General features: G+C 37.0%; 2 protein-coding genes across 4 annotated transcripts in view; one reads left to right on the top strand and one right to left on the bottom strand.

Moving 5' to 3' along the window:
* The first annotated feature begins 393 nt into the window (after positions 1-393).
* On the top strand, positions 394-2,364 carry COA6 (cytochrome c oxidase assembly factor 6). The gene is made up of 2 exons (XM_084202034.1): positions 394-645; positions 1,676-2,364. Exons 1-2 carry the CDS (start codon positions 502-504, stop codon positions 1,769-1,771), a joined length of 240 nt encoding a protein of 79 aa, XP_084058160.1. The 5' UTR covers positions 394-501; the 3' UTR covers positions 1,772-2,364.
* A 258-nt stretch (positions 2,365-2,622) lies between these two features.
* TARBP1 (tRNA guanosine 2 -O-methyltransferase TARBP1) overlaps positions 2,623-27,587 on the bottom strand; it is a gene marked incomplete at its 5' end in the record, with an annotated part of 31,355 nt that continues 6,390 nt past the window's right edge. Inside the window, 23 exons of one of the 3 annotated variants that reach the window (XM_084202239.1) lie at positions 2,623-3,123; positions 4,297-4,433; positions 4,909-5,033; positions 5,971-6,162; positions 6,411-6,582; positions 7,909-7,990; positions 8,512-8,708; positions 9,230-9,316; positions 10,431-10,580; positions 11,147-11,257; positions 12,082-12,202; positions 13,352-13,423; positions 13,573-13,772; positions 16,527-16,715; positions 16,802-17,072; positions 17,758-17,951; positions 19,512-19,673; positions 20,045-20,142; positions 23,154-23,329; positions 23,620-23,716; positions 25,256-25,394; positions 26,105-26,194; positions 27,045-27,141. In XM_084202239.1, the coding sequence (XP_084058365.1) occupies positions 2,958-3,123; positions 4,297-4,433; positions 4,909-5,033; positions 5,971-6,162; positions 6,411-6,582; positions 7,909-7,990; positions 8,512-8,708; positions 9,230-9,316; positions 10,431-10,580; positions 11,147-11,257; positions 12,082-12,202; positions 13,352-13,423; positions 13,573-13,772; positions 16,527-16,715; positions 16,802-17,072; positions 17,758-17,951; positions 19,512-19,673; positions 20,045-20,142; positions 23,154-23,329; positions 23,620-23,716; positions 25,256-25,394; positions 26,105-26,194; positions 27,045-27,141 (3,325 nt within the window). In that variant the 3' untranslated portion in view covers positions 2,623-2,957. Of the gene's footprint in view, positions 3,124-4,296; positions 4,434-4,908; positions 5,034-5,970; positions 6,163-6,410; positions 6,583-7,908; positions 7,991-8,511; positions 8,709-9,229; positions 9,317-10,430; positions 10,581-11,146; positions 11,258-12,081; positions 12,203-13,351; positions 13,424-13,572; positions 13,773-16,526; positions 16,716-16,801; positions 17,073-17,757; positions 17,952-19,511; positions 19,674-20,044; positions 20,143-23,153; positions 23,330-23,619; positions 23,717-25,255; positions 25,395-26,104; positions 26,195-27,044; positions 27,142-27,587 lie in introns of those variants that run through there. The other 2 variants (XM_084202240.1, XM_084202241.1) reach the window with 2 other exon arrangements.

Here is a 27,587-nt window from a genome sequence, read left to right as displayed (position 1 = left end):
ACCACACGGAAACCGGTCCCGGCCCCAAACGTTTTACACCGTGATTTTATCCAGCTGTCGTTCTCATGCGTCAAAGAGGAGAGCAGAGACACTCCGTTTCTCCGAGCAGACAATCCACTGGGGCACCGCACGGACTCACGAGAAGAACCGCTGTTTATCCTGTTAGACAACAGAGGGCGACACCGCAAAGAAATTAAGCACAGAAAAGCACATCAGGCAACTCATACTTCCACACATCTTCTGCCACCGGGAGGCTACAGCAGCCCTGACGGGGACGGGAGAGGGGGAACCCTGCGAGCAGCAGGTCTGTGCCGGCTCCGCGGGGCGGGACCGGCGGCGGGGCGGGACCCGGCAGGGCCGGCCCGCCCCGGGAAAGGGCCGGGATCGCTTCCGGAGCGCGACCTTGGCGGGCGGTGAGTGCGGGGCCGTGCGGGGCCGTGAGGCGCTGTCCCGGGCTGTCCCAGCGGCGGCGCTCGGACAGCGGCCTCGGTGCGTTCAGGGATGGCGGCGCCGACGATGGCGGAGAGGAAGGCGTGCTGGGGGGCCCGGGACGAGTTCTGGCAGTGCCTGGACAGCCACGGGGATGACGCCGCCAAGTGCGAGAAGCTGCGCCGGGCCTTCGAGTCGCGCTGCCCGCAGCAGTGGGTGAGCTCCGTGCGGGATGCGGCGGCTGCTCAGGGGCATGGCAGCTCCAGCTGCCCGCAGTGCCCAGCCCGGGCGGGCTGGCCTTGCCGTGCTGCCAGGCCGAGCTTGGTTCGCACGCTTCGGGCTGGCCGGGAAAGCACGGCTCCCGAGCCCTGCAGCCCTGGAACTGGACTGGCCCGGGAACTAAGACAAGCAGTGTTAAGGGTACAGTAGGAAGAGAAAGGAAAATACTGTCTCAAACTTCCAGATGAACACACAGGGTTATTGTTGTAATTAAAAAACAAAAAAATTTTAGAAGCTTGTAAAAGTACCAAGAAATTCCTGTTTAAAGGCCAGTACAGAAGGGAACTGCCTCGCAGGCCGTGCAGTGCATGGCATTTTAAGACTGGCATCTGATACTTTGTGCATAAAAACACCATTTTTTCCTGCAGTGTAATTTCACAGTAATGCACCTGCCCCAAATGCAATCCATTCACGTTGTGTTTTTTAGTCTCCTGAGCTCATGATGTAATTTTTTTTTAATAGGCACTGTGAGGGTCTGAACAGTTCCTGTTGCAGGTAGTAGACTGAAGGCAGTTAAAAAGCCCCGAGTACCTTCACAGCTGCTGCACTGACACTTTGAACAGTGCAGTTCTGCTGTATGTTATCTCTAGGGCTGGTGGTCTCATCTGCAGGGCTCTGCACATCAGCGGCTCTAGACACTGAACTCAGGGCTTACATAGGCTGTGACACCATAGAAGCTGCAGGACTTACCTTTGCATTACAGTTTTTGTTCAGAGCAGTGAAAAGAGAAAAGCATATAAGATCTTCATGAAGTAACAGGTTGGTGAACTTAAAAAAACTGAAGTTCTATTTCAAAATGGTAAAGAACCCCCAAAAACTAAACACGCCACTCTTTAGTCTTCAACAAAAGAAACTCCTAACTATTGCATTAAAATCCTTTTTCAGTTCAGTGATCAAGGACTGTTTACACAAAACCCCTTCCTCTTGCTAGTTTCTTATAATGAACATTGTTTTTCTTTTTAAACAGGTTAAACACTTTGACAAAAGAAGAGACTTTTTAAAATATAAAAAGAAGCTTGAAACAGAAGGGTATAGTCCTCCAGAAGCTGCTGGAAAGTCTTAGGAACTCTGCTCTCAAATCAAGTCAGAGTAACTACAGAAGGAAGAAGCCAGAGAAAGCAACAGAAGCTGCTTGAGTGCAAGAACTGGTAATGTAGCAGTCTCCCTGAAATGCAGACTGCTCTTCTTGTTGCCAAATCTCACATGTCTGCTAAAAAAAGGGGTCATGGACAGCTTTTTGATGAGTTTAAGTCAAAGAATATGGTGCAGGGCTGTTCACAAATTTAAGGGTCTGAATGTATAATTAGTAAAATTGTTTCACAGGAACAAATGATTATTTAATACTGCTATGTACATATTCTAAAGAGAAAATTAAATTGTTTTCCAGTAAGTGAACCACCCTTTTCCTAAATTAAAAATGTCCATTCCAACTTGCCTTTCTTGTCGAAAGCAGCGGGTTGTGTAATAAAATTTGTATTTGTCATTTACCAAGTATTTCAAAGTATTTTAAAATACAGTTTAAGTCAGATATTTATTTATACAACACTGGTCATTAGAAGACCTAAAGCATCCTGTGCATATGAGATGTAATTTTCTTTTTGGGGTATGCTTATTTTTAATAAGCAATAGGAATTTTTACACTGGTGATAGGTTTTCAGTCAGTATTCTACTAAAGTATGTCCAGTTATTTATGACAATTCTCAGATGATGGCATTTTGTAGAATTGGATTACCTTAGTAATGCAGATTTATTTAAAGGTACAGACTGTTTACAGCAGGATTAATAAATGTGACTGTAGAAGGCATTTAAACAAGGAGCAGCATTGAATGTAATTATGTAAGTGGAGTTACCTTCCAAAAATCATATAACCTAGCGTATCTACATGCTAGAATCATTTAATACTATGGTTAAAGGCACAACTTCAATTTCAAGCACAGTCACCACAACTGAAGTTCCTGCAGTAGAAATCCTGTGTTTTGAATTTGAGCTTGTTCACAGTACTGTACTGACATTCAGCAGAAAAAACACACACACCACTTGCAATATAAATAGCATTTATTTCCAATGCAACAATTTAAGGAGGTAAAGTATTAAGGCATTTAAAAGTCATTCTGAACACTAGAGAGAACAGAACATGCAAAATTAAGAATCCTCGTTTACCCTGAGTTTGCATCTCATCTATGCAGAGCTTCACGTGGTAGCACCGTAGGAAGCCATCCAGCTGTACAGTAAGGCACGACTCTGGGCAGTCATTGCTGCTGTTTTTGCTTGATCACTTGTTGTCTTGTGTACTCCCAGATCAGCAGAGCTCCACTCACATGCACATTGAGTGACCGGATAATGCCCTGCTGAGGAATTTCCACACAGACATCCAGGTGGTGAATCAGGTTGGCTGGGATTCCTTCATGTTCATTCCTAGTGAAGGAGAAACAGTAACTTGTATCTGAGAGAGGGCATGTGTGTTCCAGAAAGCAAAAAATACAAATGTCAAAACAGCATCCAAATACCTCTTGACAAATGGAACATCTGCCTACGGGGTAACTGATGACAAGAAATGAATTGTTTAAAAACAGTAATACATTACAAAGAAAATATGGAAAACACTGACTTAAGTTTTGATGTAAAAAACCTGGTGGAAGACTCAGTTTTCAGTTCACTGGTCCAGCAATAGCTGAGCACCCAGTATAGAGACTCTCATGGTGAAATCACCATGGTATGAAGCTGCTGGCACAGCAGGAAAGCTCAACTGCCCACTTTACATGCAGGTCTTGGCACAAAGGAATGTCAAAACTGAGCACACCAGAGAATACTGAAGTTTACTGGTAATTAAAACTATTGTTTTTAATTAGAAGAGAACAAAGTACGAGCGCTCATTCTGAAGACAAGCTACATGTAAAAAAGTTGTGAAAAAATCTTTGTCCTAAGAGGATAGCCAGGCCCTTCTTCCTGGTCTCCCTCAGCAGCCCTGCGATGCCAGGAGCTTTCTCACTCCTATGTGCTTTACCGCAGATTTCTTTAAGTAGCCTTCCTGCCTTTTTATCACATCTGAGGCTTGTCTGCTTACAGAAACTGATAACTGCTTTTCTCTGAAGTTGTCCCATGTTCTGCTTGTGCTGCAAAAACTTGCTACTTCATCTTGTGCCTCTCATGCTGAACTTTTAAATCACCTCCCAGCCATGCACACTCAGTCTGCTCCAGCCCTCCTTGCCAAGCTCAGGAGGGCAAACGCAGCCCCCTCTTCACTGAGCTCACCACAGCCCACACAGACAGGGCCCTAAGCAGCTAAACTCGACAGATGGTGTCTTTAGCACTCCCAGAAAAATACAACCCATGCTGTTGCTACCTTCACTCCCTTATTAAAAGCTGTTACAGTGTATGCATAGGTTATTAAATATGAGAAGGGTCATTCAGTAGATGGCAATGCTTCATGGTCTTTAGCACACAACGCCAAGGACTGCTCTTTCCATGATGATTTTCCATTCCAGCATCACCTTTACTGGTGTCACTTGGTTTCCATGTGACCAAACTCTGACTAGAGAAAGGGATGGACTGCAAGAGGTAGGTTTGCAAAACAGTGTGTGCTCTTACCCCAGCAATAATAGTGATTTCTCTGGGAAGCAATATTCTGTAAGATCAAAACTTTTAGCTGTTTGCTCCACACCAATAATAGTGTAGCCTTCTGTTTTTTTCTGCTGTAAATAATCAACAAGCTGAGATGGTTTCACCTGTGCATTACAAGTAGAGAGAAATATAAAAATATATAAATATCACCTTTTGTAAACTTCAGAAATTATAGTTAAAAAAACCAAACCATTTACTTGGACACTTTTTAAGATGAATGACTTTCATCCCCAAAGACTCTGTCCCTATATATAGCTTAGCATTTTAAAATCTCTTCAGCAAAAGCACAAAAAGTTAATGGCACGAAATACCCCCACCAATAGCAGGAAGAAAGATGTAACAATTACAGCTCACATAATCAGTTTATTACAGCAGTAAGAAATTGCCAGTAATTTCTAAATTCTTTTTTATAAGGTTGACAGAAAACATACAAGATTAAGTGTCAGAGATAACAGCAGGAGCTTCCATTAAGCAAAAAGACATTCTTTTCAAGATAAAAAATGTAAGGCTCTGAACTATGCATCTGACAAACTAAAGATTCTGAGCACATTTTTTAGCCATTAAAATGTTTCCATTCACCTCGACAAGGGGGAGCCACTGCTCTGCAGAAACACTCAGATGCTGAAACTGCTTATCCTGTATATAATGAAGACTGCCAACAACTAGTGCAGATGCCCCAAATATTTCACTTGTACGACACAAACCTACAAAAACAAGAAATAAAGTGATTTTTGTTTAGAAAATAAACACCAAGCCAGAACACCAAGTGAAAATGACACAGAATGCAAAGGAGAAATGGCTACTTTAGTTATCCATTTTTAATTAGGTCAGGTCTGCCAAGCCACACCTTGTTCCCTATAAATTACAGGAAAAAAGTGTTTTATAATTTAGCAGAAAAATAAAAATTAGAATAGCACTGTGTCTGGACAACATGCTTCTACAATATTAATTACACAAAGTAAGGAGTTACATGTCCAAGCCTTAGCAAGGATGGTTTGACACATCCACACACAAGCTTAAGCTTTAAACCCAGTACCTGTTACATGAAAGAGGATGACACATAATGGCATTACAATGCAGACAGCACTAGTCTGTGGGCTTTCCATTACTCACTGCAGTTACTGAAACTGCTAACATCAAATACAAATGGCAACAAAATATTTGCAGGATGTATTATGTCACAGCTGATACATCCTGAAGGCAGTCTTAATGGGGAAATGGGACCCTGCTGTCCAACAGACCTGAGAATCTCGGAGGTTTACAAGATTTGGTTTAATTGTTACAGAAAAAAAATGCAAAAGCAATTTCCTTTAATTGCATCCACAGTTGAAAAACTCAACTGTAGCAAACACAGAATTAGCAAGAAACTGAGCATGATTTACAGCAAAATTCTACTTAGTTAATGCATGATATGTGTAAGTACTTCTTTTAGTTTCCTTAAAATGCAACTGTAGAAGACTCCTTTCTCTGAAGGAGGTAGGATTTTCGTTGGTTACGAGTTTCTTTCAGGATAATGATCTTTTCCTCTGAACAGTACTTAAATAATTTTCTAATTATCAACATAAAATGAAATTAACTTCTATTCTCTAAGTGTGCTCCAAGGTCTAAAATAAAAGTTTGACTATGTGCAATCAACCTTACCTCCTAAATTGGTAGGTTTATCAATAAGTGAAGCCACCACAATCAATCTGCTGCTTGACTTGCCAAGTTTAGCAGCACGATCCTGAAATGCCATTTCCAAGTCTAAACTAGGAGTACTGTTCTTCCAGGGTATAATCTTCTTCTGAACATCAGTCCACTCTGTCTGGCTGTCTGCTTCAGCCAAATGTGAACCTGTAACAACAAACTGTAGGTTCATATGGATACGCAAGTGGGAGTGAAACTAGTGCTTCAATAAAGAAGATAAAACAAATGGTAATACTGGGGATACCATTCATGATCTACTGTTATTTTATGGGACATGTTCTGCTCACATAGATGCAAGTTTACTTCAGCTGAAAACCAGAGGTCAGACTGAAAACAGGTGTACACAGCTACCTCATGCAAATAATGACAAATACTACAGATTGGCTCTATTTTACCCATGTCTTGCTGAGACCAGTCACTTGGTTTCAAATCATGAAGCTCCGTTCGGGAATGGCACCACTGAAATGCTGCTGGCAAAGGAATGTCAGTGAATCTGTCAAATCTAGAGAGGGAGATCCATTCATCCTCAGCCAGTTCCGAAAGGCGGGGAAGGATGTAAAATATTGTCTGCAATGGAACACACTGTTATCAGCAGGGAGTCACTAAAGCAAGCAAAAATAGATAATTAATGGAACATGTCTACTAGCTAGCCTCCTATGCTTTTAATACTTGTTTTTTCTTGGTACTTAATACAGCTTACCAGTAAATCTCTCAATATTCATAACTTTACTTATAGTGCTATCCAAAGCTTCCATAAATCTGGACTTCTTCTCTAATTAAATTTTTCCTGAGGATCTGCACTGATTACTGTACTGAAATTCTAGAATTCCAAAGAATTAACACTATGCTTCTCAGCACAAGGGTCTAGAGGAAATCTTGTATGTGTAACACTGAAGAGTTGTCAAATACTCTTAGAACATCCTAGTAAAGGATGCGGATTTATTTAACATCAAAATAAAAACAGTTGAAAGCGTTAAGCTCTAGTGGTAAAATCAGCACAACCAATACATCTAGCTAACCATGATTTATCAAGGAGGAAAAAACACACATCCCAAGGGAACGACTGAGTAAGCCAAAGAGTTTAAAACCCAGACTTTTTTTTAATCCCAATGTGCCCTTCAAGACAAAGGTGAAGATGCACCCTGAATTTAAATGCTTCACAAATATTAGTCTTGCTTTGTTGGGTTTTTTTTCCTCCTGTTCAGACTTTTACTTTCCCCTGTTTAGCATATTTGTGTTCACAAAAATATTTCACAGAACAACAGTTAAAAGAAGAAAAAATTTCTTCTGTCAAAGATGGCACTGTTTCTGCAAAAACATATACCCCATTCATATCCATGAATATCCTGTGTTTGACCATAGTTGTTCTGTCTCTTCTATTTATCTGCACCCTTATTTTTGCCTTCCTTCCATTTTCAATTATGAAAATGTTTATTCAGCTGTTAGTTATTTCAGCTATATCAAAAAAGGTGACTGAAAAAAGTGCTCTGGAAGTGATGTCTCTCTATCCCATTCACATCAAACAATCCAGCTAAGCGACCTCAAGTAACTTCTGGGAGCAGATGCCTTAAAAATCCTAATAAACTACCTCAACTAAGTAGATGCTCTTCAGTGTACTAGAATGAACCTTTCCAGCCACAAATATAAAACCTCATTAATTCCCACAGATAGGCACATTCATCACACATACCTCTTCTTAACTGACTTGGGTTTTTAATACAGTATTGAGTAAAAAAACTAAGATGCAATCTCAGTCTAAAGCCCATCACAATCTGGGTGAAGTAATTTTGGGGCGGTTTAAATGAATAATTGTTGATATTTTCATCCCACACTAGAAGATACAAAAAAAGATGAAAATACAATTGCAAAACTAGAAAAATAGTATGGTCTTGCCTCTAGACTATAATCCTCAACTGGATGAAATGTTGCAAAGAAGAAGTGATCTTGGATTCGCTGCCAGTTCCTTCTGGCATTCCTGCAAGTGCAGAAAGTAATATAAGATACATTTAAAAAGCAACGTAAATTAAATTTAAAAATTCAATTGTAAGATTGGCATAAGGCAACCTAATTTATTTATTTATTGTATCTTGGATAGGAAAGAAAATACTTCAACAATTAAGTAAGGGCCCATTTTAAAAAAATTACAGCATTCAGAAAATAAGCTTTACTTATGTTTCAAGAAATGCCCAGAAGAAAGACACATCTCCAAATTCTATTATCAAAAGGAGTGATTTTGGCAAGAAGTATCCCATAGAAACTGAATACTAGCCTATGGTTCAATGTCAGTTTTTAGCTCTTAAAAAAAAACCAAACTAAGTCATGACTCTTCCCTTTGCTGCGTTTTTTCTGTATCGTGTCTCCCTACCAATTTCTTTTTTAATAGTGATAAAAACCCCCATAAACCCCCATAAAAATTATCAAGTGCCATTTTAGAAAATGTAACTTGCTGCAAATGGCTCAGAAGAACAATGTTAAGCTGTAAAGAATGTTACTGACCCTGTTCCGTGCATGTTTTCCACTTGTTGAAGGCTGGATTCAATAACTGGTGTCAGAGCTTCAAATTCTTCCACATGCAGCATTCTGCACATAGCCCAGATTTTTTTAAGGGCGATTAATGCATAAAGTCGAACACTGAAATTATGGCTGAAACACCACTGCAGAACAACTATGAGGGCCTTCTTCAAAGCTGGCTTCTAAAGAGACAAAGACAAAGAAGCTTCTTTCATGTTAAGTTTTAATGTGCAATTCAGAAGTTATAAACCGCCCAAGAAAAAGTTCCTCAAAAGATACCCTTTTGGAAATCACAAAGATTAAAAATTATATTAATTTCCTTCTTTCCATCTCATCAGGACAAAACCTACAGCCTCACTTGTTCTTTGAAAAGGTATTAATTTGCTTTAAAAATCATTATTCTGCCTACAAGGAAACCCAGGTGCGTCTACATGTTTACGTAAAACTGGGGTAGCTATTCTAGAAAATTTCACAGGTAATCAGGCTCTATGTATCCAGAACACCTGCTAAATTAGCTAATTTTCCAAAGTCCAATATTTTACAGAGGCGACAGGAAGAGTTGGTGTTTTGCATAACAAAGGATACCTTAGTAGGAAGTAGGTATTAAAGAGATACTTAAAGATTTTGGCAGTCTATTTTCAATTCAGAACTCTGTATAAGTACTGGAAGTGAATAAAGAATGAACACTCTTAGGGAAATGTACCTTCTCTGAGGTATTTTGAAGAACGATGTCAAAGTGGGCCAACACTGATAAAAATGTGCAGATGCTTTTTTTAAGCTTTTCTTCATCCTACAGTAAAAAAGTAGTAGTAAAAGTATGTAGTAAGTAAAAAAGAATGTAACAAGAGATATGCATATATAAAATGTTTTTATACTTTATGCATTTTCACACCATGTCCTGCACATGCAATAATACTACCATTAAAAATCTACGTGTTTCCACAGCCAAATTTCTGAAAACACGAGGTCGCTATTATTAGGATTTCATTCTTCCTAAGACGTTATTTGCTTTCTACTAACACATCAATCAGAATGAAGTCTATAGTGGTGTAAGTGAGCTAAAATTGAACCCAAGTTCACTGTATTCCCCCAGGAATGCAAAAGGTCAGCACCATTCCACAGCCTCTTGCCCGGGGCTCCTGCTACCCAGAGCTCAATCTGCAGCTCGCACTGCAGTTGCACACGGAGCCACCTGCACTAAATGTATTCCTCAACAGCAGGAGAGCCTCTGAAAATGCAATCTGTATTCCTTTCTCATAAATCTACGTGTTTTCTGCTTGCTCTGACGGTTTGAATGGGCCCACTGTGATAGTACATTTGTTATTATCAGCATGAAATCACTTTGATCCAACAAATTATCATCGGCTAAAAGGGCAGCAATTCCAACAGCCCGAGCTTCTGGAAGGAACTCTGAAACAGTCAGCTCCCCTCAGTCAACCCTTTCACAACTTTTGGGTATCATCCCTCAAACCCTGCTTCAGTGCTAAAATCTCATTACAGAACTCCACCGTGAGCAAAGTCTGCGTTAGAAGCTGCAAATTGAATATGTATTATCCAAGTCATGTTCTCACTGACAAAGAGGATGGGACAAAGAAGACAAAGGTGAGCTGTGGAAATCACAAGTAACTTAGACCTTCAGACCCAGGATCTAGGGCATCCATGTGGTCCTGGTGGCTCTTATATTGGACTACTCTTGACTGCCTATGCCAGCTCCACTCTGCCCAGAATAAAACATCTTTAAAGGAAATCTCTCAACAGGAAGAATTGACTTTTCTTTAGCCATTTTTATGTGTCTCAGATTATTGCTCAGACTCACAAGCTAAACTGCTCATGGGAATGGGGTAACAAACTGTACAATCTTTGTTCAAATTACTCTTCAAATGAATGCCAAAGGTCTTACTTACATAGCAAAAGCAATCCCAGAATTTATCAAGGAATTGGGGATATTTATGTAGAGTCAAGATAACAATCCATTCTATGAGGTACTTCACAGATGCCTGATTATTACTGAATCCAGCCTGAAAAACTCTGTCAAGAGTTCCACACAAAAATTTCTGAGGAAACAAAATCAGGCAATTCTTTAGTATATTATTAGTTATTTCCATGAAGAAGAAACAAATTAAATAAAAGAACATTCCCACCTTTATCATCATATTAGATATATTTTTCAAGATGCAAATGAAAACATTTTAAAACCATCTAATTTCTTTATTATACTTCTCAAATATTTTTTTATGAAGCAGCCTTTGATGAAAATAACACTTATCAATTTCTTGACTGTTCATAAACTAGCAATGTTTTTACCAAATGAAAAGCTTTCAATCAGATAGTCAGCACAAACTTTTAGTTAGCTTTAACAGGAACAACCTGGCCTCCTAAAATTCACAAATCAAAGAATCAGTTTGCAATGTCCTCTAGAAATGCACGATAAATCCATGACTTCAAACAAAGAATTAAACTACACAAAATTTCTACAATACAGAACTTCCACATCAGCCACAGGTTACATGCCTTTTATACCCTGCTGTAATTTAACATACACACCTTGCATGACACCAAATTAGGCCTTGAAAGTAGGGACTTATTTATTTATTTAAAAATTAATTGTAAAGAGCAATACCTGGTTAAGCTTTGGGAGAAGAACTAGGAGTGTCTGCCATACCCGGTTTTTAATTCTATGCTGCAAAGAGTTTGCATAATAGCGTGTTCTAGACCTGGATACCAGTTCATCCTGAAAGAAAATGAAAAGGTTTATTGCCTATTCTTCCTTTAAATTTGAATACATGTAAATACACTTATCTGTACTAAGAAAGCAGCATCTACTACACAGCTAGGATCAGCACTGAACATAAGCTCAGGAAAATATATTTACTTAATTTATTAAGAATTAAATTCTAAAGCTTATAATTAAACAATAAAATAAGCAAATATTTACTAAAGCTCACTTTCCCCCACTTGGTCAATGTCACAACACAAATATGAATCATTTCTCTGCAGCACATTGAGAAGAACGAGGGGCCCACCAATTCCTACTTCTTCAGACAAAAGCAGGATTCAACAGTACCGGAATGTAAAGGTGATGTTCTAACAGCAGCTGCAGTAATTTACCACTGACTTTAGTCTCCTGCCAGTACATAAGCAGCTATGATATAAATGGAAATTGGACCCCAACCTTCTCCATCATTTCTATCTATAAAGGTATTCTGTGGAGACAGTAGCTCTCTCAATTTAAGAGAGAGTCTGCAATTGTTACAGTGAAATGCAGTGCTTCAGAATGTGGCCTAAAGGAAGATTCTTAATGGAACAATGGTTAAAATTTGGATAATGTTCCAGGAAGCCAAAATATCCACTAAAAAGAGAGAAATAAATGCAAAATGCAATTTTTACTATTCTGGTTGAATTAACTTCTGTCTCATAACAAAGAAAAGTGTATTTCTCAGCAAATCTAGAGAGGCTACTCAAACAAGCATAAATGCATCCTGTCAACTGTAAACATTTTGCATTTTACTAATTGAACTAACAGTGCATTTATATACCAAGATAAATTAATTTTACCTTATCAAGTAGTTTGATGAAAATGTCTTCCATAAACGTCTTATGCAAGATATTTGATCCATCCAACAAGCACAGAAATTTAACAGCACAAATGCGAACAAAGTGATCATCTCGATTTGTACTGTAAAATATTAATAAAAATAAAAATCAAGCTCTACTCATTTAGTCATAAAAATAACTCCTAAATTATAAAAAGGCACCAGACATCATCTGGAACATACAGCCATCAAGTTGTCTACAGCAAGACAACATGCAAATACCCAGAACCAGAATTTTAAAATTTTTGTCATTGGTGATGAAAAAAATCAGTGAGTTCAAAACCTGACCCTGAGTCTATCTAGAGTTCTTTAGTAACATCCAGGTGTTTACAAAACTTTTCTATAGAAAAAGCTGCAGCAGAAAGTTTTTTAAATTTTGTGCCTGTAAACTGTAATCTTTTAACAACTAATTTATGCTTCCAGTTTGGTCAATATAATCCCAAACAACACTTCATTCCTATTAGTTAAGTACAGACATCCAGAATAATTCATGGCAAGAGTAAAATTAATGACATTATAGGCTGTGACAGCTGCAGAGCATCACAATAAAATATAAGATTACCAAAAAGCTCTTGGGAGAAAATACAGGAATAGTGAACTTTTGCAGTAGATTTTTTTTAGAAGTTCAGGTTTTATAAACTACTGACATTTCTGAAAACAAGGTACCAGAACTTTTTCTCTGACTTTCTCCACTGAATAAAAATGGGAGTGAAACTATAAAAAAATTCAACAATCCAGTAGCAAACATCTCCATTTCAAAGGGCTGGAGCAGAGCCTTTGGGCAGTACACACAAGAAAAAGAATTGCAACCAATGGTAAAAAGGTGGCTCAAAATCTGGCTGCATTAAAACCTGAGTTTCTTAACTGTCTTTTTTACAATGACCAGGTATATATTAGCTCAGCATCCTAAAAAGTATTACTTTGAGGTGAGACTATGAGGAAGTAGTTATTTCAGCCACAGTCAGATTAACAAGTGAAATATATTTTTCTGAACATCCATTTTTCTACAGTTTGTATTTTAATTATGAATATAATGTGATGTACAACACTTTTACCAGTCTTTTAAAGGGTTATGAATATATTCCTTGTGAGTCCCTTCCAACCCATGATATCCTATGACCTGTATGATAAGCAGCTGACATCAAAATCAGCACCTTTCCTCTCAGAGCATCAAGCAGGACAAAGACACAATTCACACCAAATACTGTAAGATGTATCCTCAAAAGCATTACCTTTCTGTAACAACATTTGCTGCACATTTTTCTCCAAGATTTTCTATGAAGGCATGCACATCCTGAATGGGTCTTCAGAGATAAAAGAAGACAAAGCAACAAAATGAGCAGAGTAACATACAAAATCTGTTTTCAGTTTTCCAACAGTCATCTCAAAGTTTAAAAGAGAAAAAAACCCACATAAAATTTTAAAATAGAAATCACAAATATTTTAAATATACCTTTGATCTTTCCTAAATACAGTTCCAAAGACACAAGCCTCAGTGATAAGTTCACTATAATTTCCAGCATTTAAGAAAGCATTTGTCAAGGCACTTCTCTCATCAACAGTGGGAAATATCCAAGACTGACAACAATGACTAAGGACTACATTGAAGACTCCAGTCTTTGTAGTGGACAGATCTATGAGCTTGAAAATTATCTGAAAATAAGAAATAAAAGATTCAAAATCTAGTTTTCAGAAGTGCCAGATCTATTAGAATAAAATTGCAGTGATATCTATTTTAATAGGTCTCACGGTTTTTGCATCCTATCTCTGCTCAGGTTAATGCTGTCTTCAATCTGTTTGTAATTCCCTGATATAAGAGCAGGTGAATGGGCAACAATTGGCCCAGTATATACTTATAAACCAGAACTGATAAACAGATAAAATGCCAGATGCTTTAAACAAATCTCCTGGTAGTGGAACAAATGAGCCAGGGCTTACTTCATGAGCACACACCTACTCTTTCAATCAATCATCAATCCTTACCCATTTAGGAAAAAAAAAAATTAAAAAATATTAAGCAAAATTTCTTACATAAATTGCCACATCACTAGTTCTGTTCTTTAAGGAGGATTACATTCATGTCAAAGTTCATATTTAAGTTAAAGTGCAAAAGTGTCCTTGTACCATTTCTTGTTGTTTTTAAGGAGGGCATATTTATGATATTTGAAACTGCTATCTAAAGCTTCTCCAAAAAGAAAAATAAAACAAACCAAGAAAAATGGACCCAAAATACTTCTTTCCCTTCCTTAGGGTAAGTGCAAGAGTAAATTTCACTTACAAAGTAAATTTTTTTCCTAAGAAATTTCAAGCATCTGGGAGAGGGCGGGGAGATGCAGAACGAACAGGTGAGGTTTTCTAAGAATTCCTTTTTAGACATCAGTTAGAGCTGCCCATGCAAATGGTTTTTCAGAAGGTGTAACAGCTCTTAATAGACAAAGCTGCATTGCTTCCCTGCATTGAAATGACAGTTTTGATAATGTGACAATTCCTTGACAGTAATTTTGGTTTTATAGAGAAAGTTGTTCTGAATTGCTAAGCATTAAAGCACCAAGAAGCTCATGAAGAATTTAAAACTGAAGAATTTAAAACTGAAATCCTGTAATGCAGTCTGAAGAAAAACTTGCTGGAAAAGCTCTACACTACAAGGGTGTGGGGTTTTTACCAAGAATTCCAATCTATTTTCCAGTGCAAACACAGGCATTGTAACTTTCCCAGTAATTCCAAAATTGCGTTATTTTTTCACCTGTAGGGAAGCAGCACAGCATTTACTATGCATTTCTCAATCCTGAAATTTTTTTCACCTGTTTCAGTAGAAGTTCAGGACACACAAAAGAAATTAAAGATACTTAAGTTCTAGCATAATTAACATATGAATAATCACAAAGAAAAAACAAGAGTGCGGCAGAAGAAATTAAGCTAAAGAACACAGTGCCCTGGGCACCTTCTGTGGAAGCCCTTCTCAGTATTACCATAGCAAAAAAAATACTCAAAAATACCCCTTTGTTCCACCCCTTTCAACTATTAAAAAGACAGAGTGCACTGTGGCAGACAAAATTAAAATTGTGCTTCTGTGACAAATCACCATCAGGCAGGTCCATATATTTTCTTCTCTTTAGCTACAACTGCACAGCGGGTCAATGGCAGCAGGGACTGCCGAGGACTGGAATAAGAATATACATAAGTAGGCACTTGCTTGGGAACTTTATCTTCATTTTCTTATGAAGGGGCTTATGCTTGGGAACTTTATCTTCATTTTCTTATGAAGGTGGCTCGACCAGAAGCCCTTTGTTGAGTATAGGAGACCTTCATTAGCTCCTTGATGCCTGCTGTCATGGTATGTCCCACTGCAGACAATGGGATAGCTGTCACACGGACTCAACACTCTCAACATTGGCAAAACACACCTTACAGAATGCTTGAAATACTAATGCTGAAGTTAAGGCAGTAACTGTAAGAATTTAAACAAGTTTTAAGATCAAGAAAAATAAAATACTAACTATAGCTCATTAGTTATTGCAACACTGAGCATACAATTAGCTGTTACAGATAGTCAATAAAAGTAAAAGCCAACCAACAGAAGAGGTAATTTATCATCTTTACATACATTTCTTATTTTGGCCTGGGTCCACAGGGAGGCTACAAATGCTAAGTGTTTAAAATAGAGAATGATAACATTCATTTGAAGCAAGTAAAAAAAAAAAAAAGAGAAAATAAATAGGGCTACATTTCAAGGTAATTAAGGCTAATATGGATATATCACAGCAGTTTTAAATAGCTAGGAAGTGTCCATTTTTCTGTATTTTATTAAAAACAATTTTGCTGTGTCTAGGCTGAAAATAAATTGAACTCTAAGGTGACTGTGTTTTTTGTTTTCTACACCTGGGCCATCAGAGGAAAGGAAGCCTTTAAAGAAGCAGTAACAATGCTTTATCCAAGAGCATCAACAAAATTTTGAACTGTTCTAGTTTTCATCTAAGACACCATTATCATAAAGAGTAAACTATTAGAAAAAGGCAGAATTTTCCCAGAATATTAACAGTTTATCACAGTTCAGGTGTCAAATCCTAAACAAAATAGTCAAGAGGAAGAGGAATTTCATTTTTATGTAGAAATAAAAGCAAAAAACGAATTTTACTGCATGCTGAAGATACTGAGCAGTCTAAAAAAAAAAAATCAAAGACACAGTACTTTTCATTTTCTGTGCCACAGGATGAAACAATATATTTGTTTATCGTCAATCTTATTCTCAGGTCTTTTATATTAACCCTCTCAAACCTGGGCCTTTTCAGAAATGAAAAATTCATAACAATAGCTGAAGGGAAAATAAAGCATAAAATACATTTTTACATTCACACAAAATGTATGTTCCCTTCTCAAAAAAAAAAACCAAGAATTCTTGAAACTGACCTCTTTTATTTTGGTATATGCTTGACCTTTTGTACTTGCAGCAACAGCTAGAACCTCAGTATCAAAGATGAACTGAACAAAAGCTTTTAGATTGGCCCAAAATATCAGCTGTGTGTTGCTCAAAGAGGATATAATTTTCCAAGCCAAATCAAATGCTTCTATGCAGAGAGCCTCTGATGAGCCCAGAAGCTGTCAATAAAGAGATAAAAAGTGTTATATTTAACAAAAAAAAAACACCCAAAAAACTATTAATACTGTGCAGGTTAATATTTTACCTTGGGAACAAGGACTTTCATGCAGTCAAACACAGGTGAAACTTGGTCTGAAGGAAGAATAGATAGGGCTTCTAAGGCAGACTGTAGAATTTCTTTTGACCTTTCAGCTGTGGACAGTGACATTACTGAAGTTTCTTCGCACCCTTGGGCCAGTGTTGCAAATGAATTTAAAACAAAACGGAGGCAAATCCACTGGTCACAAACAAAGCGCGCAACAATTTTCCCCCATCCTTGAGATGTCGTTTCTTCGTGTAAGCTGTGGAAAAAAATACTATTCTTAAATAAATATTGTGTTATCCTGCACATTCCTACTCCACCAGGAAGTGCTTAACTGTACAAACTCACTGTACTACTCACTTGAGTACTCACTGTACTCATGGTGTTAAGTTTTATACAGTTCAAGGCAAGAGTGGACAAGTACACAGAAAAGAAATCTAAAAAGGAAGTGGTTTTTAAAGAGAAAAATCAATTATGGGCCTAGTCAGTCTCATTAGTCAAACCCCTGTGAGAGTATTCAGTGGAAACATCCCTATGTGCTGGCTGTGTTTTTTTGTTACCCAAGTATTTGGGTTTTGGCTCTCTGGCTTCCTCTGGGTTTCTCTTCCCAACAGTAAATAATTTACATTTAAACTTGCTTGTGTACATATCACAGCTTTCTGCAGTGCACATATATTTAACCTGGCCTAAGGGTAAGTAGTGTTCATAGCCAGCTCTGGCTTCACAGAACTAGAGGACTTTACAAAAGAACCTTTGGTCTGATCAATTATGGCTGCCTTAATGTTCCAAAACCTGGGTGTTAAAACAAAAGTGCAACTGAGTGAACAGTTTGTATACAGAATTCTTCATTTTTATCTTGGCAAGAAGTTGTCAAAGAGCAGGAAAAGCCAACACCTTAACCACTGCTTCACATTAATCAAGTTTGTTCTAGAGAATTACTGGAGCTTTAGCGGACATACCTATTTTTTTCTTCAATATAAGATGGCTTCTTTAATACTTCATTGAATTGAAAAAAGGAAATGAATTTCTTCAGAGCATCCACAGAAGGCAGAGATTCCAGGTGCACTTCCAGCTCTCCATCCATTATCTCACATACAGCTGCCAGGGAAGCCATGCCAACTACTTTTCTAATTTGTTCCTCAACCTTCAGCTCCTAAGTAAAACCAAATCCTACATGAACAAACACACAGCAGCTTCTCATATGATACAAATAACCTGCTAATAGCATACTTCTAACAATCCTCCTCTTGGCATCACCACAGACACCATAGGGCAGCAACTCTGCATCCTTCTACTTCTGCACTTTCTTCCCCTGAGCCTAGCACAGCTCGGCTTGGGCTGGGTCAGCACAAATGCTCACAAGGTACAAGTTACAGAAGCATAAATCTTCCAAATTACAGCCACTTGGGCAGTGATGGAACACTCCTATCTTGCCAGTTCACACACATTGCTGGAGAGCAATCAGAAAAAAAGATGTGGCTCCAGTTAATCAGAAACCCAACAGAACAGCTGAAATTTGAAATATGACACACTAGCTGCTCCAAGCACGCAAAAGATCACAACCATGCCATGGTTATTTTGTGTGATAAACACATATAAACACATACACATTCAAAAGAGGCATGAAATTAAAAGTGTCATTTAAAAAAAAAAGCCAAGAAGCATATAATGCCTGTATAGTAAGAAAACTTTGATGTTATTTAAGTATCTTCAAGTTACATTTGGCTGTCTAGAGCACAGGAAAGACTTTTTTCATCTGTTATTACTCAACATTTTCTTCTTCTGAAACTGAAGCAGCTAAAGAAAACATAATGAAAATATAATTCCCCTAAATTCAAAATAAGTTGGTAAAAGCCCCCAGTGAACACTAAGTTTGAACCAGAAAATGTTTACTTTGAAACTACTGGAAAAAGTATATAATTCACATGAATGAAGGAAAAAAAATAAAATTAAGTATTGTTCTTTGTTCCCTTAAAACACAAACCTAGCTAATCAAATACTTACAATCTTTTAAGGTGTTATTAACTATTCTTGAACAAAACAATAATACCAAACAATAAGAGCAACATTTATACTGCCCAACAAACCTTAATTAAAATCTCCTTTTTGTCATGGAAGTTATTAATGTTTCTTTACCTTTTGAAAATTTATCTATTTCAGATATAGTAGCTTAGCACATAGAGCTATGGGACAGTCAACATAATTGTATGAAAATGCCAAAGCAATGCTGGGTTCTGGAGTTTCTTTTTCTCTGTTTGAAGCCAAACAACACAAAAGATATTTTCATTTAACTGTTACTTGATCATTAAGCTTGGTTCATATTTGAGGAAAAAATCTTGGAGTACATAGTTTATGATTACAGTAAGAATTTTACTTAAGCTAGACAGATGTCTAAATAATGCAATATAAAAAAACCAAAGTACTAAAAGTCTTAGCTACAAATATTATATATTCATATAACACTGCCAAATAAAGACATGTGTTAAGGAATATATATGCACATACACATTCACACAAACTATTATTTAACTTCACATTAGATATAATATTATACATTATAAACATCACAATAGAAATAAGTATAGAAATAGAAATGTTTATAGTATGTTTATATAATTATTAATGGAGAATCTAAATTCTGCATATTAGCAGAATTATTAGCATATTGGCTTGTTTTATATTAATATTTATTGTTGTAAAAATATTAAATTACCTTTTCAGAATTTCTCTCCTGAAGATTACGAATAGATGCATTTATCAGGGATGAAAGGAAATTCTTGATAGTTGACATTTTCTTCAAGTTGACTTTCAAGCACAAATTCATTATCTCTGGAATTAAAGCCAAGTACAGATCACAACGATCCAAGTCGCCAACCTAAAAGTGAGGAAACAAACACAATCCCAACCAGTAAGAGGGGGAAAATTAAACCAAAAATCAGAAAGAAAACTGCCAACAACTTAGTAGATATTAAGCAGCACATGCTACTCAGGATTTCTTACTATATGATTTCTTTAGATTTAAGAAGAAAAAAGAAATGCAGACTACAGACACTAAACACTACTTGTGAAGACACTTCTTTTTTCCTTCTACTGTGCCCATTCAAAAAAGTTAACAGAAGTGTTTCTATGCAAGTTGACTTTCTAGGTGTTCAAAGATTTTATATGAACTTTAGGAACACTGGAAAATCAAACTAACAAGCAAAACCCCACCAAAGTATGTCTCATAATCTCGTAATCATTACTTACAGTGCTTAACTCATTGGTAGTAAGTCGTCGGAGAACAAATTCAAGAATACTCTCCACAGGTGTCACAAGAGATTTCCAGATAAAGAACAGTACTTCATCTGTGTGGAGGAAAAAAAAAGTATATATACAGAAATACAATTCCTTTAAGAATCTTATTCTATCATGCAGATTTACTTATGCTACAAAGTTATACAGTAACAGTACTCAAATAGCTAAAAATAACTTGAAACACCTCTGTATTCTTTCACAGTGTAAACCATAAGGCTGAAAGAGTCAAACCAGATCACACTATTTCCTAAGATTTACAACGTATTAGTGAACCAAAACCCACACAAGATCAGAAGACCACAGTCCAACTTTTAAACTTTTAATGCACACTTTTGTCCTACTCATAACCCTCTGCACAAACAGCTCATTATTGAACTTAGTCTTTAATAAATACCAGAAGCTTTCATATGCAGCAATTAACTTTATGTGAGAAAAATATACTTTTCCATTCCTAATATTTATTGACTTGAAAAGTGGTTTTGGGGGCTTGCTGGTTGTTTGTCTGGTTTTTTGATGTTTAGGAAAAATTTATCTTTGGAAATACTGTAATCTTACAAGATTTTAGCTTCCAGGCTTAACATTGTAAATGAAAATACAAAATTATGACACAAAATGTGGTATTTTCCACAAGAAAAGGCTAGGCTACCAAGTATACCACATGTACATAGCATTTCACAAACAAAGACACAAATTTATACACAAGGGAGGGAGGTCACTCTTGTAAAACATATTTAACCACAAACACACTGCAGTCTGTGTTTCAAGGGTAAGGGCCAGCTGAAAGCCAAGGAAATAACATCTCAGTATGAAAATAGAGTAAAATACTCTGCATGGCCACCTTGGTTTAAAAATACCACTCATTCGTTTCAGTGGTTAGGAGAATTACCCAGAGGCTACAGCTGCTGTTTCTTTCTGGAGCTGACCCCATGTAACAATTTATGTAGCAAACCTATTATGAAATGGAAGGCCTTCAAAAAGTAAAAATATAAAGGAAAATATTTTCAGAAGTTCCAAATCCATATTGCATTTACTTGCAACATTCCCTACTAAAATGGCTTATTGGACTACATTTCTAATGCTTAAATTGTTTAGAACCAACAGTTCAATTACGTCAGATTATCATCATGTTTCATCATCAGTCTCATATCACTAAGACATCATCTGCACTTTACAGACATAAAATCTTCAGATAAGCATGTTGGACATAAAACCCCATTCATTACCAGTGGCTCTGTGACAAAAGCAAAAGATAATAATTACCAAAATCTTACTGTTTAAAATAATGAAATCTAATGACATTTTAGACAGCAAGAACTGTAGAAGGATGCTGATGATTTCAGCATGTGTTTCAGGCATGTCTATCCCCATTAAAATATTCTTAAATAAAACACTTCCCACTTGTAATTATTTTTGTTTTACAAGGTTAAATTCCTTTATTACTCCCTATCATTTTACTGTTTTGCATTTGACAAACAGGACTTTTCACCTCCCACTTAATCAACACAGAAATACAACTTCAGTATTGCAGAGCATTAATCTTCCCACCCCACACCTCAGTCAATTCACAGCTGCAGAAAAAAACCTGATTTATTACTTGGTTCTCCCGTGCAGAAGGAAGAAGCACAAAAACACTGTAGAAAATAATTTTAAGAAAAGCAATCCTTGCTTAACATAAAACTACAATGCAATTCAGAAAGCCTCTGAACAGACATGATGGGCTCTACCGGAGCACCTCTAGGGACCTTCAAAAGGTTGGGGACACTGCAGCGCTCAGCCTTGCCACACCTCTGGAACTCTGTTAGCAGAGCTCAACATGCCATGTCAGGTGTCAAAATTCCCACCATTGCAGGAGCAATCCACTACAGGTACATTAGCAAGCACAAGAAAAAAGGCACAGGGAACTTATTTACTATTGATACCAAAAAACGAGCTTGCGCTTGCATGTGTTTTCTAGGGTTCTGCTTCAGGCTTCTTCTATCCTCATGCTGTAGGCTGAATGCACAGTGGTAGCTTAATGGACATTTTTTCCAGTTTAGTTCATTTCAAGGAACCCACTTCACCAGTCAGAGAGACCATGGCCCAAGATCAGCTTTAACAGGCTGCATGATTAGTGCTCAGTATTTCACACAAACAGATAAAATTTAAGGGGGCAGGGGGTTGGATGTATACAGCACTTGTTAAAATTAGGGTGGGCATTTATTTTGGGACTGCACTTAGACATGTATATGAAACCTGGACATATAACCTAAAACTATTTTTGTTACAAATAAGAGCCTAGAAATGAATCATCCCCACTCCAAAACTACTCTTCTATTCCACGTTATGAACACCCTGAAAAAAACCCCAAAATAATCAGTGAGAGCAGAAACCAAACACCAAGATCCCTCCTATTCCCATTCAGCATCCCAATTCAATGGAAATAATACTGCAATTTTTCATTTGCTCTCAGGAAAACCGTGCAGGTCTATTCTGGTTACAAACAGACCAAGTTCTCTCAACAGGAATAGTAAGGACTCCATAGTTTTTGTTCAAACTCCCCTGAAAGGTCTACAACTTCAAGTGCTCCATCTGTGGGGGGCAACAGTCCCAGACAGACAGATCACTCAGTCTACCACTACCAGTCAACTCAGAGAACATGATGTGCAGCAGGATCACTTTATGCACTCAGGGAAGACTCAGGCTGAAACTGTGGCATCTGAGCAGGTTAGGCTGCATTTCTGTAGTAATTTTTTTCTAAATGATTCATGGAATCCACTCATTGGCCTATAAATATTTGCAATACAGTCACACTCTTCAAATTTTAACTGATAATCTAATCCTAATGGACAACAATTACTTTCTCAGAATGCTTCCACACTCTCAATTCCCAGCCCTTAGGACACCTGTAAGATTGGACCCACAGCTCGAGCTTTATAACAGACATGCCAGATTGCCAACTTTTGCATTTACCACTTCCAGGCTAGTATTAGTTTGACACTGTAGCCATGAAACAGCGAAGTAGCTTAGCTGCAGTTAAGACTGTAATGAACAGAAGACACAGTAGACTGAAGATGTCACTAACCATCTTGTGCATTGGAACATTTTAACCAACGGGTCTGCAATAACTTCAAGAGAAGCTGAAGGCTTTTATCTGCTTTCAGTGTTGGTATGTAAGCATTACTGCCCAGTTTCATCAAGACATCCAGAAGAGGGTTCAAGAAAGCCTCTAGTTCAATCCACTCTATGTTGCTTTTTCCACTACACAAAAACAAAAATTAAAAAGAAAGTCTTCCTCTGAGTATCTGCCTTAAGTGCTGAAGTTACTTATGGAAATAAATAGGACAGGTTTCCAAGACACTTAAGTATCTTTAGAATGTTACCCAGTATGTCTGCAGCAACAGCTGGACAGGGCCTAAGGAATGATCAGGCTGATCGAAAGTCTACAGAGAAAAGAGGACAGCTTCCCAGCTTCATCAGGCTTCACTGGATCCTTAGGAGTGAGGGGATTGAAAAAGACAGAAATGTAAAACAAGGTATTTCATACTTACCTGCATTTATTCTTCATCTGCTCCATGTCAGCAGCCAACAGAATCATTGTTGAGACAAGCTTAGCTTCAAACCAGTCAGGCATAAAGCAATTTTCTCCTGATTAAAGATATTTTAAGGTTTCCACAGTAACTAAAAATACCTTTGCATTAATTTCTAAAACTTCTGGGTTTGTAACTTATTTTAATAAATTAATAGTAGAAAAAAACAATGCTAACATAAGTATTACTGCTAATTTTTGGATTTTTTTTTTCTAGATATAAATTTAACTCTATTGGTCTTTATACTCAAATAAATTTAAGGCAAAATGTTATGTAGCAGTTCACAACAAACTTTCTTGTTACTTCAAAAAATACATTATCATATTCAAATTAATTTTATGAAGAACATAATTCCACCATGCTTCATCTGAAACATCAGCTGTGATTTTAACCACAGAACTAACCACATAAAGAACCAGAACTATTCTATAAAGAGGAAATTATAAAACACCTAAGTTTCTCTTCTTATCAATCTTTTATACAGAACTTGATCATCATACTTACAAAATGATTCTTAAATAGCAGTATGTAAATTGGTTTCAGGGTTTTTGTTAACCTCTGTCTGTTTCTGGCTTTGGGAATTTAGAAAACAAAACACTCTTGGGAAGTCCAATTCAAGCAGCTGGACATGATTCTTTTTTTTTTTTCCCCTCTAAAGATCTTCCTATTAGTTAAGTTTCATATAAAACTGGAATTACAAACATCACTTTTTACAGGTGAAATGCAGATGCTTGCCATGGAATTGCAGATAATATAGACCAAGGACTAAACAAACATGTCAGGAAGAAGGCCTGCCAAAATTTTTAGCAAATTTACGCTGAAGCATCAACAGAGAGAATTTGCTTGCTACTTCTCTAACAGTAAGACAATCCAGTCAAGTTTCCTGGTCTGCAGGAAGTCTCTGAATCTATTTATGGTCAGAAAATTCTGACCTAGCTTTTTTATCTCCCCTACATACAGTACTTAAAAGTGTTCAGTTTTGACTGTTTGACAATATAAAATTAAAATGTAAAATTCACTATGACTGCAAATGCCATGCAGAAGTTGAAATATTTCTAAAAAATCAATTTGCCATTCTTTTCAATGTGTCTGAAAGAAGGCACTAAGCTGACATGGTAAATAACTCAAAACGTGGCAGTGAACAAGGAAGACCCTGCTCCCTCTATAAAAACACCTGGTCATTTTACAAAGCTCTACTGAGAAAGGTGGCAGAACCTGTGTGGGCTCACACTCCCTTGTGCTTTCCTCTGCCCCCTGCATTCCAGAATTTTCAGACACCATCAAAAGAGCGACAAAATAAATAAATCTAATGAACAAGCATCAGGGCAGCATTAAAACTGAATATTAAGACTTAATGTTCAATTAAGACTGCAGGACTTTAATTTATGGAGGAAAGGAAATAAATATAAATTTTATTTACGGAATTAAAAGATAAGGTTCAAACTTAAGAATTGTGAATACACAGGTTGGGTAGAATTTAAGCAGGTGCAATATAAAAAAAAACCAAACCATTTTTCTAAAATCCAAGGGATTGTTGTAAATTTATTTTAAAGTTATCTCTAAAATGGTGGTTTTTATCAATACACATTTAACTTACTTTCAGATGCAGGTGTCTTAAGGTACTCTCCCACAAGACTGCGCACATACTGACACAATGATGATGTCTCCTGACGTCCAGAATCAGAGGTCACAGACTTCCTGAAGTGCCTGTCATTCACCTGCAACCAGCTGCAAAGCTGAATGAAGAACAGTATGTTACTCCTCGAGCACGTCTGGCAGCTGTGCACTGCCATCACTGATTTAACAGCAGCACACAGAGCACTGCTGAACACAAACTCTCCCATCAGCAAACCCACACACTGCAAGAGGTGCTCACCAGAGCCACCTCCAGCCCTAGCAGACTATTCCCTTCTAACTACACACAGAAAAATGCTCTTCCAGAGGCTAGCTCAGAGCACCCCAAAAAGTCAGTGGTACCAATATAAGAAAAATAACAACTCTTAAAATGAAGCAACACTGGTAAAAATTCCCTTATGACAAAAGGGTCTCTTCCAATCAAGTGTTATCTAGAGAGACCAGCTTTTTTTTTTTAATTGTATGCCAAAAATGAATGGAGCAAGATGAAATGTACAGTATCCATGACAAGAAGACACTATGCAAAATATCACTTCATCATTATATGGCTGTACAAGTAACCAAAAGTTATGGCTACATGATCAGCTGGCTCTAGTACATACTACATAAAAAATTATTTCCTCTTTGAACTTTCATTCACAGCATTTTACATCTTGCAACGACATAAAACACATATCCAGTGAAAATTTACCATTTACAATCTCACTCCATGTGGTATGCATATTTTTCCCTTTGAAATTATCCTGCCAGTGATATTATTATTTCTACCAGTGATGGGCTTGATGAACATAAAACCAGCTTCAGTTCTCACCTCTGTCCATAACAAGGTATCTCTCCTTAGGGACTCCTCTGGTCTAAGGGACAGAAGAAAGCTTGAAACTTCTGGGAAGGACACTTTCTCCTGAAGAAATTAATTAAGATACAATAGCTGCCAACAAAATATACAACAAATAATACCTGTATGATAACTCAAGAAGTTTGCCTTTATCTGGCAAGATTCAGTAAAAGAAATTAATTTCTTTTTTGTGACTCAGACTCATTTCTGCCTCTTTGGGACCAACTTATCAGTACAAAGGAACAAAACTTAATTTTCCCAAGTATTAAAGTCTATCTGAAAATAAATGAATGACTGTAAGAACAGTGCTATTCACTGGTGACACCTTTTAAATTAATGTAGGTAAGAGCCACTCATAAGTACCAGTTCTGCATTTCTAAAGATAAATTCAGACAGGTTTATAGCCACAACACACAATGTGGAAGACTACTTATTGACAAAGCTAGCTATAAAACAAACAAACATGAATATTTTGATTACTAAATAAGTACAGTCCTGCTATTTCAACACTAATGGTTGTTTTATCATTCTGGCATCACAAATACTTTTATTATTAGGAACTACAGGAAAGGCTAGTTTCTATCTGTTAAAACCTGAGTTTATATAGTGGATGTGGAATAATATCCTGTTATGATAACTACCACAAGAAAACCCTCCAATAAAACATCAACTAATAAAAACTAATGCAAAAGAATACTTCTTTTGGAAAACCAAAGGTAACAGAAGCATACCATACTTACACAGCACAACTTAAATAGTCACTAAGAAAACTGCAAATCCAGCAAAATCAGTATAAATACTGTATTTAGCATTGTTTTGAATACTGTTGGCCCTGTAGAAGTGTCACTGTGTTTCTATTACATCAAGGAAAAAGAAAAAACAAAAAATAAAATAAAACATAAAGCCCCAAACTGACCACATCTGTCAAATGCATAGTTGTTTGAAGAAGATAGCACTGAGCAGCTCCACGCAACAAAATCTGATGTGTAATCATAGTACACTGGAGGACATCTCTGCAAAGAGGAAAAATACACACTTAAATACACACTTAAAAATGTAAACATTTTAACGTATTTTCTAATTATTAACCATTTTAAATACATTAGATTGCATGTAACAGACATATTCTATTAAGTGTGGCACAAATATCAGGCACTGGTTATCAGACCACAAACAATCCAGAACCAAGATTACTGTCACATGCACTTTCAAAAACTGATAATAAAACTTGCATGAGCACAAACAAAAAAAAAACCAAAAAGGGGGATAAGAAAGAACAAAACAAAAACTAAAGGAACAATCCCCATGATCACATCAGTTCAGACTGGTAATTTAATATTAGCATTTCTATCTGTGACATGTTACAATGTTTATCATCAAAATCTCACTCAAGCAAAAAACTGGAAGAAACTTTCAGTAATTTTTTATCAGCAAAGGCATGTCCAACATCTTCCATCTT

Source organism: Fringilla coelebs (genome assembly GCF_963513975.1).
Source record: "Fringilla coelebs genome assembly, chromosome: 3".
NCBI lineage: Eukaryota > Metazoa > Chordata > Aves > Passeriformes > Fringillidae > Fringilla > Fringilla coelebs.
The sequence above is the reverse complement of the archived record's forward strand: the minus strand, read 5'-3'. Positions and strand labels throughout refer to the sequence as shown.